Raw genomic sequence first — 13,670 nt, forward strand, 5'->3', positions numbered from 1 at the left:
TTTTGTAACATACCGCAGGTTCAAAATGGAATCCCTCAACTCCATTACTGAAAGCCTGCAAGAAGGAGACTTCCTGGTTTCTATCGACCTAAAGGAAGCGTATCTCCATGTCCCCATTTGCATAGCCCACAGAAAGTTCCTTCGGTTTGCTTTTGGCCCCCAGCATTTTCAATATAGAGCGATGCCATTCGGCCTCTCCTCTGTTCCGCGAGTGTTTACCAAAGTACTTCTCACCTTAGTGGCTTACCTCCGGATTCAAGGGGTCCATCTCTACCCATATCTGGACGATATTTTAATATGGGCGAGCTCTGAGGAGCTGGCTCATCGTCATTTAACGCTCATCCTCAATGTTTTACAGGCCTACGGCTGGCTTGTCAACTTCAACAAAAGCCATCTTCAACCGACCCAATGCCTACTACATCTAGGGGTGATGTTGGACACCCTGCAGGCGATGGTGTTTCTGTCTCCAGATCGCATAAATGCCATCATAAACATTGCGGGCTCCTTGATGCAACAAACAACCGCAGACGTCATGCTTCTAGCCAGGGCGCTCGGAATGTTCATCTCTACCATCCATATTGTGCCATGGGCTCGAGCCCACTCTCGCCACCTTCAGTGGGCTTTGTTGCCTTTTCAACAGGACATTGCCAACTCCAATCATCGCACAGTTCCTCTGAGCCCCACACTGCGTCTTTCATTACGCTGGTGGACGAGGGTCCAACATCTTTCCAGAGGCACTCCATTCAGAGAACCTCGCAGGACTGTTGTCACCACGGATGCCAGTCTCATCGGCTGGGGAGCACACTGCAACTCCCAGTACGTTCAGGGAGTTTGGTCCACAGCAGAGCAGACTCAGAACATCAATTGGCTGGAGCTCAAGGCGGTCCACTTAGCTCTAATTCATTTTCAGTCTCTGTTCCCTTTGGACCATGTCCTCATCCGAACGGACAACACATGTGAAATCACATTTGAACAAACAGGGGGGCACCAGGTCCCGTCCTCTGCAGGACCTAGCTTCCCTTATCTTCGTCTGGGCAGAACAACATCTACAATCCCTAAAAGCAGAGCATCTCAGAGGGATTTGGAATGTGACAGCAGACTGGCTCAGCAGACAACAGGTCATTCCGGGAGAATGGAAACTGCATCCGACCATATTCCAGCGTCTCCAGCGTCGGTTCGGCCTCTTCTCGATCGACCTGTTTGCATCCAGTCGCAATTACCAGCTTCCCAGGTACTTTGCCAGATACCTGGATACAGAAGCGGAAGCAGTGGATGCTCTGTCCATACCGTGGCCAGACGGTCTTTTGTACGCCTTCCCTCCGATACCGCTGTTAGCCAAAACGCTGCGGAAGGCGCGGAGCAAGAGGGCACAGTTGGTTCTGATAGCACCATATTGGCCACGCCGACTGTGGTTCTCGGATCTTCTTCCAATGTCGGTGATGGATCCTTGGACACTTCCAGTCTGGCCAGATCTTCTATCCCAGGGTCCAGTATGGCATCAGGATCCCACTTGGCTCAACCTAACAGCGTGGCATTTGAATGGGGACATTTGAGGTCGGCGGGCCTGTCTGACGCTGTTATTGATATTATCTTAGCCTCGAGATGACCATCTACCACCCGTATTTATCAACATACTTGGGTGGCCTTCTCCAGGTGGTGCCAGTCTCACCACTGCGATCCATCCCAGGCCACTATGCATCAGGTGCTACAATATCTCCATAGCGGCTTTATGATGGGACTCAGACCCAACACTCTACGGCGACATGCGTCCACTCTGTCGTCCATTCTCTTAGTGTCCTCCACTGGTGCCCCTATTTCCTCACATCCGTTCATTAAACGCTTCCTCAGAGGCATTGCTTTACGTTCACCGGCCGTAGTTCACCGTTTTCCCTCATGGAGTCTGTCCAAGGTCCTCCAAGCTTTACAACGCCCTCCGTTTGAACCCATTAGGACTGTGCCTCTACGTCTACTGTCCTTCAAGGTCTTGTTCCTGATCGCCATCACTTCTGCCAGACGGGTTTTGGAACTGGGCGCATTGTCTTCTGCCCGTCATCTCTGTGTTTTCCACAAGGACTCTGTTGTGTTGAAAACTGATCCTTCCTTCCGTCCCAAGGTCAATTCAGTCTTTCATTGCAATTAGGACATTGTGCTCCCTTCGTTTTGCCCGAACCCCACTCATCCTCTAGAGAAGGCTTGGCATTCGGAGGGCTCTCAAGACCTACCTGTCTAGGGCCCAGGAGATTCGATGAACGGAGTCTCTGTTTGTATCCTTTCATCCAAGGTCTATGGGGCATAAAGTAACCAATTCTACCTTATCCCGTTGGTTAAGGGCATGTATTACCTTAGCATATGAGTCCCTTAAGCTGCCAGTTCCAGCTAGTATAACAGCTCATTCTACTAGGTCAGCTGCCACTTCGGCTGCTTTTGCTACTAATGCTCCTGTTGCTGATATTTGCAGGGCTGCTGTTTGGTTTACCCCACACTCGTTTATAAGGCATTATAAAATAGATCGTTATGCCTCTGCCGATGCCTCTTTTGGCAGACGAGTGTTGCAACAGGTTCTTAATGACGATTAGCATGTGGGTGGTCCCTCCCTATTATGGGCTGCTTTGGTACATCCCGCAGTGAGGGGCGTACTCATATGGAAAATGGACCATTGGTCTCACCTGAAGGGTTATTTTCATATGAGTACGGCCCTCACGACCCTCCCAGTTGGAGGATGTATAGATATTTTACTAAGCTGTTATATATTATTGTTACGCTATTGTATTTAAAGTTACTAGTGAAGTCAAGACTTCTAGTTCTGTTATATCGCTATGTTAGAGTCATGTTATTATGCATGCTATTTTCCTGCTGGCAGGCCTGTTGGCCCTGTTCTTGTATTTTTAGATTTTTCTCTATAGACTCGCTGCGAATGAACTGGAGAGTGGGAGGGGCCTGACGCCCCTAGTCTTGACTTCAAAGACATTCTTGCCTTCACACGACAGGTGGAGCTATAACCCGCAGTGAGGGCCGTACTCATATGAAAATCACCCTTCAGGTGAGACCAATGGTCCAATCCCCATCCATGAAGAATGCAGTGGTGTGAATCAATACTGTCTGAAAACCCAGCTTATGAGCTGTCTGGCTTACCTCTTTGAATTTGTGAGACAATTTGCTCGTATCCAGTTCTGTTGGGGAAAACATGTCATCGTTTTCAGGAAGCTCAAACACTTCAATGGCTATGTCACCTCCTGGAAGGACAGGCCCCATGTCATCCTCATCTTCATCTGTGGCATATTCCCCTGTCTTAAAAGCACAGAATTAAAGCACTTCTGACATTCTCTATGATTAATGAAATATATGACTTCACTGCATATAGTTTGCAAAACAAAAACTGGGTAGGCTTGCTTGTTCCAGCAAATCTACCCAGGCAAAGAACCTTAATGCGTAGTCTTGACACATGGTTTATACAGTGGTTTATAATTAATGATGTTATTTTATACTTTAATAATTTTAACGGAATTGGTTTAATGTTTGTTTTTCGCCATTTTAATGGCTTTTTGTTTACTGTATACCACTTAGAGGTATTTTGGTCTAGCAAGTGGTATATAACTTTTGTTAAATATTATTAATAATAAACAAACAACTTTTAACAGGTAAATAAGATAGGTAAGCGTGAAAAGGCAGCAGTAGCAGGAAGCACAAGGTAGAATCTTTTGGAAAGTTCTAAATTCTAAAGGTACAGCTGAATTCTAATGGTATGACTACAGGAATTGCATGGTATCTTTTCTTTTTTTCCTTTTTTGTTTTGTATAGGTCCCATCCTTCCTTTATAAGAAGTGCAGAGGCATACAGAGAGTTAACCTATTTTATCCTCGCAAGCACTCTGTTAGACACAGGATGCCCAATTCCTCTTAATGACAGGCAGACCCTATATACAGAAACCTCCCATATACCTCTAGTGGCACACAATTGGAACAGACTTTTGAGGTGGCCATGGCTGGAGAGCATTCTTTCCACCTCACCTTGCCAAAGGGAAGAAGGAATGCAGTGTTGTCTGCTTTCCTTGTTCTCCCTGACTGCTCTAGGCAGAAGTTAGGAGGGGAAATAATCAAGAAAAACAGTTACTATCAGAAGGAACAAGGAAGGAAAACAGCTGGGGAAACAAGGTTTTTGTTCTTTCTCACTCACTCACTCACTCAAAAAAAAAGTCAGTGAATAAGCAATAGAAGATCTCTTCTTGCTAGAAGCAAAGTGAAGACTGGTTGGATGCTTTCTAGTCATAGTTGTCTCTAAGAACCTGCAGTTACTACAGACACAGGGAGGTTTCTGTACATGTTGTCTCTCATTTACGAGGGTTGTGTGGGAACTGGCCAAGTGACATTCCAATGCCACCTACTAATCCTCATACCAGCATTCAGATAAAAATCCAGGATTCCCTGGTCAAAGTCCAACAACCCATCCAGGGTAGCCAATGTGGTGCCCTCCATATGTTGCTGGACTGCTGCTCCATCATCCCTGATCACTGACCATGCTAGCTAGGACTGATAGGAGTTTAGGCCCAATAACATCTTGAGAGCACCCATGTTGGCTACTCCTGCACTATGCACACACTACTATTTTGAAGACACAATATGCTGTTTAAGTGTGCTCAACCATCACAGTATAAAAGGGTAAGTTGCTTCAGTAAATGATAGTCAATGGCAATCCTATCTGCATGGCTGAAAGGGACTATTCTGAATCCCAGCAGCTACCTGCATTGCAGCTCAGTGAGGATAGTTCGTAAACCTACCACCAGCACTGCCAGGCAACAAGCAAGGGGATAAGAGGTAATGGTGGGTCCTGTTTGAAAGGTGCAGACACAGCTATGCTGTGCTTATGTAGAGGCCTCTGGTGGCCCTACACAGATGTGATAATTAGCCACTGCAAGCTACCAAAGGCCTCTGAGCAAGTATGATACAGCTGCATCTTCACTGTTCAAACTGATGGCTTCCCACATTCATTGTTTGGCACTGGTGGCCCACAGGTACAGAGACTTTCTCCTTATTTGATAGCACTGGCCAAGAATAAAAACATTCTGTGCAAGTGGCTTAGCTGGTTTGCAGGGATTTCTAGACAGGAAAATCTCTGTGTATCCTCCCCCACACTCCCATGACAATTCCAGCATTTCTGGTTGTGGGCTACAGAGCTTAATCAGGAACATTAGAATTTCTTCATTGCTCCCAACAGTAGACCAGTATTCTATGCATCCTATTGTCCATTTCATTTATTCATTCAGTCATGATCTAGCCTAGTGTACAGAAGTAAATAAGACCCCACTTTAAATTTCTACAAAAAAGGATGCAATCCTCAGGTTTACAGGCCATGTGCAAAGGTGTTTTTAAAAAACAAATTATCTAATTTAATGTGGTTAAGGTATATCCAGAAATGTATGGTTAATGTGAAAAACAGTAACACAACCACGAGGCACTGTTTTGAACTACCAGAGGTGACAACTGATGAATAGGAAATGCTTTTTTAAAAGAAAATTATTGTATAATGCTGAGAAACAGTATTAATAAACAGAAAAGTCATATTATCAAAGCATCATACTCATATGATTTAAAATAACAATGGCTTTAATCAATTAATTGTTAACATCTTTAATGCAGAAGGGCCCATATTTATGACACTCTAGTGCCAAAGAAATATAAAAGGAAGAAAGAGCAGTGGTTTCAAAAAATAAATTTGTAAAGGTTTCATCCCCCCTCCCCCCCAAAAATATCTTTAAAGTGTCTTTGTAGTTATTCCTGTTTACAGTTCATCAGTCCTTTTGGATTCCCTCCCCGTAAGAATCAACAGGAAAATTAGTTTGGAAGTTCAATATGTTAATGCTGGATAAATAAAATGGACTTTTAAGAAGGTCTACTGAGTTCAGAAAACTGAAGCACAGAAGTTTTCATTAGTTTCATAGAAGAACCCCATTTCCCTCTATGGGCCTAACTAGATGTTGTAGAGATGAGTGACCCTCCATGGTAGCATCTAATAAAGGAAATGTGTGAATGCATCAAAAATGGTGATACCATCCCCACTCTATTAGATGTCATTTTCAGGAGACAGAAACACAAAACATGATTACATTATTTGATTTACTAGAACTTACAGGAGATATAGATATGGGAGATGTGTAGCAGCAACAACCATGCATCCTCCATAAGTTCTTTTTCAGCATTTGATTAGCTCACAAATTAAATTATTCCATGGATCCCCAGTAGTATCTAACTATATTCAGTGAAAAGGTAAAAATCTCTGCCATTTTGTTAGGCAATCTTCCATATTCTGGTTAATCACAGACTTTTTGAGATGTGTCATCTCAAAAAGGGGTCATATTTTAGCATGCAATTGAATAAATGAAGGAGGGACTGTAGCAACATAAGCTGTTTAGAAATTATGTTGAATTAATAAGCTGCATATTGAAATATAATTAGTATGCCACAGGAAACAACAAATCAGAGACAAGTTACTTTCTTCACAAACCTTTTTAAGGTAACAGTTGTTATTTTTATTGTGGTTGCCTGAGGTTCCATGAAATTCTCTGTCAATACTCTAAAATAGTTGATAACAAACATTAAGTAAGGACTCTTCTATTCAATAATATTGCAGTCAACAAACCTTATGTATTCTGTTTAGCCTCTTACAATCACCCATGAAGCAGAAGTGAGGAGCTTTCAAAGCGAGAATTTTTCTTGGTTTTCATTAACAGAGTCAGATGACAGGTTAAGACTATGCTATATCAGAAGGCATTTGGAACAAATGGGACCTGCAACAAAATGTTGCAGTATGGAGTGTTCCTGTTCAGGATACTCCGTTCTGTTCCCCCTCCCTCTAGGATTTCCACCCTCCCTCCCTCAAAGTCAGTCAACATTCTATGTCCATTAAGCTTGTTCAGCCCTCACTGAGTTATTTTAGGTTCTTCCCCCCTCTTAAGACTTCCCCCCCTAAAAATGTTCTGTACTTCTGCAAAATGTACTGTTCATCCAAGCCTGCTGGTACCTCCTTCTTGTGCATGGATTAGAAGCAGCTCACCAAGTGGGGCAAAGACACTACACTGCACCAGCTTCCCAGTAGGTGGGTCACGGCTGCTTACTGGGAGGGAGAGGGGCAAGGTCAGCATGGTATAACTGTACTGGCAGGAACACTGAATTGGCTCTGCCACTGCATCTGTACTGTGCCACCCTTCGCTGCTACCTCGCCCTTCCTAGTGAGCAATAGCGACCCGCCTACTGGAAAGCTAGCCCAGCAGCTCTGCCCTACTCAGCAAGCCATCTCAGCTGTGTATGATGCTATTTTTGCTTCATAAAGACCACCACTTGCAGACCTGAGTTTGCTATTAGTATACATGATGTGTAACAACACCGTGCCCTATTTAGCTGTGCTGTCTTCCTCAACAGCTGTGCTATTTTTGTGTTGTTGTTTTTATGCTTTTAACTGATTGGTTTTTATATTGTCATTAAGCAACCTTGTTGATCCTGAAAGGTTTGTATATATATTGTCAGTAAGTAAATAATATTTTCCTGGATCTCTAATATGGGAGAAGATTGCACTCAGACATCCTAAATATAAACTAGTCTCTTTGGACACAGGAGCACAGCCAATGGGCCCAATTTACTGGAAACCTACTCACAAATCCCACTGAAGAAAAGACAAATGCAAGAATTTACTCACATGGTCTCATAAAACATCCCAACTGCACTGCTTTCCTTTTGCAGTATTCTCCCACAATTTCTTCCAAGCAACAAATGTAGTTCCTTGCTATGGAGAATTGTAAGTTTCACCACTCAAGGAGGTAAGAATGACAAAGCTCTTTGTTGAATTTCAAAAGGGATGTGCTGGGAGATGGGAAAGGTCAGCTTTGCTTTCATTTGCCAACATTTATGTTTTACTGTTCCAAAGGGCTAGTTGAGCTTCCATGCATGAATGGTAGAGGAGAGAGTACTCAGCCTCTAAATATAAATATTTACTAATAAATTTTAAAGGTATCTAAAATTGCTTAGTAACAGCAATTCTGAATGTAGGACCAAAGTCTGGACCCAAAGCAAAATCCAAAATAATAGCTTTGTCCTGCCAGATGCACTGCACTATCAAGATCTGGTAGGGCTCAAATCAGCACAACGACCCCTTGAGCTAATAGACAACTGATTGTCTTGGGAAACTCATGGGTTTTAAGGGAATATGAAGAAAAGAAGCTGACATGTACATAAACTGTTGATGCATATGTTTCTGGCAAATTACAAAAGAACAAAAAGTGGGAGAGTAAAAAAATGAGATTTCTTTTCATAATTTTAGTCAATGGCTGCAAGATTGTAAACTAATCTAGTTTTAGGTATTTGGAAAGGGACATTGTTTTTCATTTCCATTTCACAACAAAGAAAAAAATACAGTTGACGAACTCGTACAATAACATTTTCTACCAGTATTTATGAAATGGAAATGGACTGCATTCAAGTAGATTCTCACTTATGGCAACCCTATGAATAGGGTTTTCGTGGTAAGCAGTATTCAGAAGGGGTTTACCATTACCTTCCTCTGAGGCTGAGAGACAGTGACTGGCCCAAGGTCACCCAGTGAGCTTCATGGCTGTGTGGGGATTCAAACCCTGGTCTCCCAGGTCGTAGTCCAACACCTTAACCACTACACCAAACTGGCTTTGTAGTGGGCCTTAAAAAAGGAGACAGGTAGTAGCTGCATCATCTCCTTACACAACACTACCTTCAAAACTAATTACAGGGAGATAAACATCCTCTGCCTGGAGAGATAACAGTTCTTCTTATAACAGTGCCCTGCTCTTAATACAGAGCCAGCATTATCCTCCACAAGAAAAGCGAAATTTAGACAAGTATCAGTCATCAGAACAAGTCTTTATTCTTGCAAATAAAAGAAGTATTTTAAACTCATGCTGAAACTTCAAAAACGTTTTCTACAAAACATATCAACCATGGATTTTTATTCCAGCAAAGAAACAGATATATTGCTTTTTTCTCTAGATAAGAACTAAACCATTTCTTTGGTATTAATGTCTATATGTGAACTATTTTTAGAGTTGGAAGGCTGTAGGAAACATGCCTATTTTAGCTGCATGGAATCAACATAATTTGCAAATCATTTTCATGAACATGGGAATGAGAAACTACAATTATTGTAAATGTTGGCATTTATTTTAAAAATATTGGATTGTACCCAACTAAGAGTAAATCCATTGAAATTAATGTATCTAAGTTAGTCATGTCCATTTTTTTAAAAAAAAATCTCATGAAAATTCTTCAGCATTTCTCCTAATTCTCTCCCAGGCTATGGTCTGAGGGCACATAAGGCCAGCTCCCTGCTGAAGCTAAGCAGGGTCAGGTGTGGTCAGTGCCTGGATGGGAGACCGCCTGGGAACCATATGTAAGCCGCCTTGGGTTTCTATCATGGTAAGAAAGGCGGGGTATAAATGTAATAAATAAATAAATAAATAAATAAATAAACACATTTTTGTATGCAGTTTTGACTAATGTTCACATTTTTAAAGCAATTTATCCTAATATGATACTTTTTGTATGCTAGTTTCACTAATATACTCATTTTATGCCCAGCTGCCCCTAATATATGAATTTTTGTAAACACTGTTTGGTTGGAGAACTCCACTGCAAAATTCAAAATTGTTCCAAAAGTGTGAATTTCAAAGGATGGCTGTATTTTGGTTCTCATATTGTTTTGGAAAGTGTGAATTTTATGGGTTTGCCTTTAAATGCGAATTGAATCCAATTTCTCCCCTGCTCCTACTCACTGCTCCTATTCTCCCTTCACCATACCAACAAGGTGCTGAGTGAACCATAAGTTGTCCTGGATTTCTCTATACCTCTTACTTGTAGTGAAGGGATCAGAGGAGGAAGGAAAGAATCAAGCAAGTCCAAGGCCTGCTACAATTCTCACCCTGGGTGGAATTCCAGGGACAAAGTAGTGTCCAGACTGCACATTTCTTACTTTCCAATGAGAAAGGCTTGGACAGGCCTTGGAAAAATCTTGATATATGAATCTAAGATCAAGTTACATATTACCAAGTAAAACTGGATATAATAGCAGCTTGTTTTTTGAAAGGCAGATAGACATCTTTAAAATAGATAAACAAATATATTTTAGAGTACAGGAAAGCCATTTCTAGATTAACGTAGCAAATAATTTAACTGACAAGAAAAAAATTACATGGATGTGCCATGTGTGGTGACAGCTGGTATTTTGAGAACAAAAAAACTCACTGACATGGTAAATACCGACTGTCATCACACTGATATGTATTCATAAGCAATATTCACCATGTAAAATTGACAAGATAAAATCATTTTATGATTATTTTACCACATGAGTCAAAGCGAATTGGCCCTCAGAAGGCATACAAATGTGCCTGTTATTCTTAGTATTTTTGGCCAAGGATCTGCAACAACGAGGACTGGAAACTTGTTTTTTAAAATAATAAAAGAATCTGAAAGCAACACAATAGGCACGGGGGCCCACAAACAGCAGGGATAACATGGAGCCCTACTTGATATTCAACAGTGGTTTTTTTTCTGCTCAGGGAGAATATGGAGAAGTTCCACATTCAGTAACAATCTGACATATTTATTGTGCACAGCATGACTGTGATTATGGTCATGCATGGTGGAATGTTTTTCTTTACTTGCAAAATAATTGTTTCCTACTGTGATGAGACAAAGCATTAGTGACAGAATGAAATGCAAGCAGCCAAGGAAAGAGGACTTCAGGAAGTTACAAGGGAAGGAACAAACATATTACCTCGTCATCATCTGCATCATATTGTGCATAATGTTGTTCCAAAAGCTCTCTTTGGCGACGTTCCTGCTCTAGGGTCTGGCTAATCAACTGAGCCACTTCACTTACTTGTCCAGGCCTTTCTCTGCCAATTATAAACCTGAGGAGAAGATCAGTGAACATAAATCATTTCTGTCTTCTCCATATCATATAGCACATGCCCAAATACAGCAAAGTGTCTTTGTTGTACCCTAAAGACTTAACAACTTGGTTATAGCATAAGGTTTCATGGACTAGAGTCCACTACATCAGTTACATGAAAGCAGCAATGGAAATGCTCAATTTTTTCATTAAAAAACAAATAAGTACATTTTCCTCTATTACAAGTATGCAACTGTTTTAGAACTGTATTGCACTGGACACAAGTTAAAATTGGGAATTACAACAAAAGTAAAAATATGCATTTGTAAGTTTTGGAGTTCCTTTATGACCTGGAATCATGACACACACCAACGTTTTAATAATCCAGTTTATGCAGAAAGTTAGCAAAACACTTTTTCTCAGAGCAGAGGGAGAGATGGTGACCTGAGTGTATCAGTGAGAGGAGGGATGCTTTCCTTGTTGGTATATTCTGGTTTCCCAATAAGAGTAAAAAGAGGCAACGGCCAGAGTTTACAAACTGCACTACACAAGGGAGAGGAAATTGTTTTCTCCCCTTCCACAGCACAGGTGTCAGTCGCCAACCAGATCTCACATGATAATAGGCACCTGGATTTTCATACCCTGGGTTGTAATATTAATGCACATGTGTCCCATAATGATTTGCAACTACTTTGATGAAAATGTGCAGAATTAGTGTCATTAAAGCCCTTGATCTGTGGCTGGATGTATTGAATCAATGGTAGAAAGTAATTTGAAAAGACAGTAAATGTTAAAGCACATACAAGGCTTGGATCTAATGGGCCATGCAAGGAACTGTACACATACAGGAGAGCTTCTGGGGACCCCCTTTCAAACAGGGTCTCCTGTGCTGATTGACATGCAAGGGACCTGAGGCAGCAGCATCCAATGCAGTATGTGGAACTGCAATAGACGGGATGGGGCAGGGAGAACAAATCCTGGTGTGTGACTTCAAGCAATGGCATGCGTCTAATGGACCTGTGGATCCCAATCTAGATCTTTTAAGTCCTACTGCCTATATTCCATCCATTCCCCTCAAAATTAGGGAACTATTTTATAAAAAACATATCATTGCAAAACGGTGACAATCTAATCACACTGGGCAAACATAAAGATTCCTGGCATATTAATGCACTCCTTTCCTTGGCATGTAGAGCATACCCACATGTTTAGTTCTTTATTTAACTGCATAAATTAACAGACTTGGCCCATCTGTTATAGGCACAGCCATTTCCCCTTCACATTTTCTTGAGCATATTTCCATTGTTCTCTGATTATAGATGGAATAGTTCCTACTGTTCCTTCCATTTTCCTTTACCTTCATGCTAATTGCTATTTTTATTGTTGTTAAATTTATTCAGATTGCAAGTCTTGTGGATGCTGGCACATCATGTAATTCAATCAATGGCCTGCTAAATCACAAAGCAAAGAAGGATTTTAAAACTCAAAAGTAGGAAAGTGTACTTTAGTAAGAGGCTATAAAAAGACTGTCGAGATTTACAGACAAAAGCATTTGCTATAGCTATAGTCTATAGTCAGTTAATACACTTCCATACCACAAAGTAACATGCACTAAGTAACAGGGGATTATATGGGATACATGTTTTTAATTTTGCTTGAAAATAATTTCAGTTACTTATTTCATTTATATCCCAACTTTCTTCTGTGGAACTCAAGGGAGCAGACTCAGACCACCTTGGTTGCAGAAAGGTTCCTGTGCCATGGGACATGATGTTTGATTTGAGGTGCCAAGGCTGCAAATTCTTCAGGGGCACTTTGTTAAGATTCTGTCTAAATCTGTAACACAACTTCTCAAGAGCATCCCATCTGCGAAGTCATTTGTTAGACATTAAGTCATAGGGAGAAAAGGACAGCAATGCAATTTGGCATATACAAATATACATTATCAGTGATGACTTCCAAAGGAGAAAGAATGGTATCTAAAATGACCTGATCTAAAGTTATGCAGCCAGGAGCACATCGTGAGACCAAATAACTTGGGAGAGAGAATACACTTAAAATACAAGTCAACATATTAACCTCAGATTGATCTCTCCCCCAAAATTGGGTTACTCTTACCACGAGGCAGAGTGAGGTGTGGGGGCAGGAAGTGGTAGTGGGAGGACAGAGCTGAGTGTCATGTGAGTCCCCTAATCTAATTTGCTGCCCTCAGGTGTGGTGGTGGGTGCTGCAGTTCCCTCACAAATGTTGAAGTAAAATTCAACTGTCAGTCTGGTTGATGTCTGTATGTGGAATGGGGAGGCACCATCGTGTCCTTCACCTCAGGAGGCAAAACATCTCAGGCCCTATCACCAAAGGTCAGTGATACGCTATCATTGCAAAGTCATGCAGTGGAAATAAAATCATTATTTACAGTAGTGCCCCACTCATACGGCGGGTTACATTCTGGACCCCTGCTGCAAAGTGAAAACCGCTGTGAAGTGGAACTCATTGAATAGAATGGCACGCGATGCCTGAAAACCACCGTAAAAACGGAACAAGCGCCGTATGAGTGGGGCTTTAGTCTAATTGTGTCTAATTGAGACAGCTGTATTAGCAAATCACCGTAAAGCGAAGTGCCTTAAGGCGGGACCCTACTGTACTTTGTCAGATCTCTCTCTCTCTCTCTCTCTCTCTCACTCTCTCACTCACTCACTCACTCACAACTGTGAATGGCTGCAGGTCACTGGAAGGCCCATATCTAAGATTTTGAAGGAGCAAAG

General features: G+C 41.6%; 1 protein-coding gene across 4 annotated transcripts in view; it reads right to left on the minus strand.

Moving 5' to 3' along the window:
• The window catches only part of PPP1R9A (protein phosphatase 1 regulatory subunit 9A), a 244,006-nt gene that overhangs the window by 80,409 nt on the left and 149,927 nt on the right, over positions 1 to 13,670 (minus strand). For 2 of the 4 annotated variants that reach the window (XM_061586771.1, XM_061586773.1), the window contains exons 5-7: positions 10,792 to 10,927; positions 6,499 to 6,567; positions 3,133 to 3,288 (exon numbers count right to left, since the gene is read on the minus strand). In XM_061586771.1, coding sequence (XP_061442755.1) covers positions 3,133 to 3,288; positions 6,499 to 6,567; positions 10,792 to 10,927 — 361 coding nt within the window. The remainder of the gene's footprint in view (positions 1 to 3,132; positions 3,289 to 6,498; positions 6,568 to 10,791; positions 10,928 to 13,670) is intronic. The other 2 variants (XM_061586772.1, XM_061586770.1) reach the window with 1 other exon arrangement.

This window comes from Rhineura floridana, chromosome 10 (assembly GCF_030035675.1).
Source record: "Rhineura floridana isolate rRhiFlo1 chromosome 10, rRhiFlo1.hap2, whole genome shotgun sequence".
Classification (NCBI taxonomy): domain Eukaryota; kingdom Metazoa; phylum Chordata; class Lepidosauria; order Squamata; family Rhineuridae; genus Rhineura; species Rhineura floridana.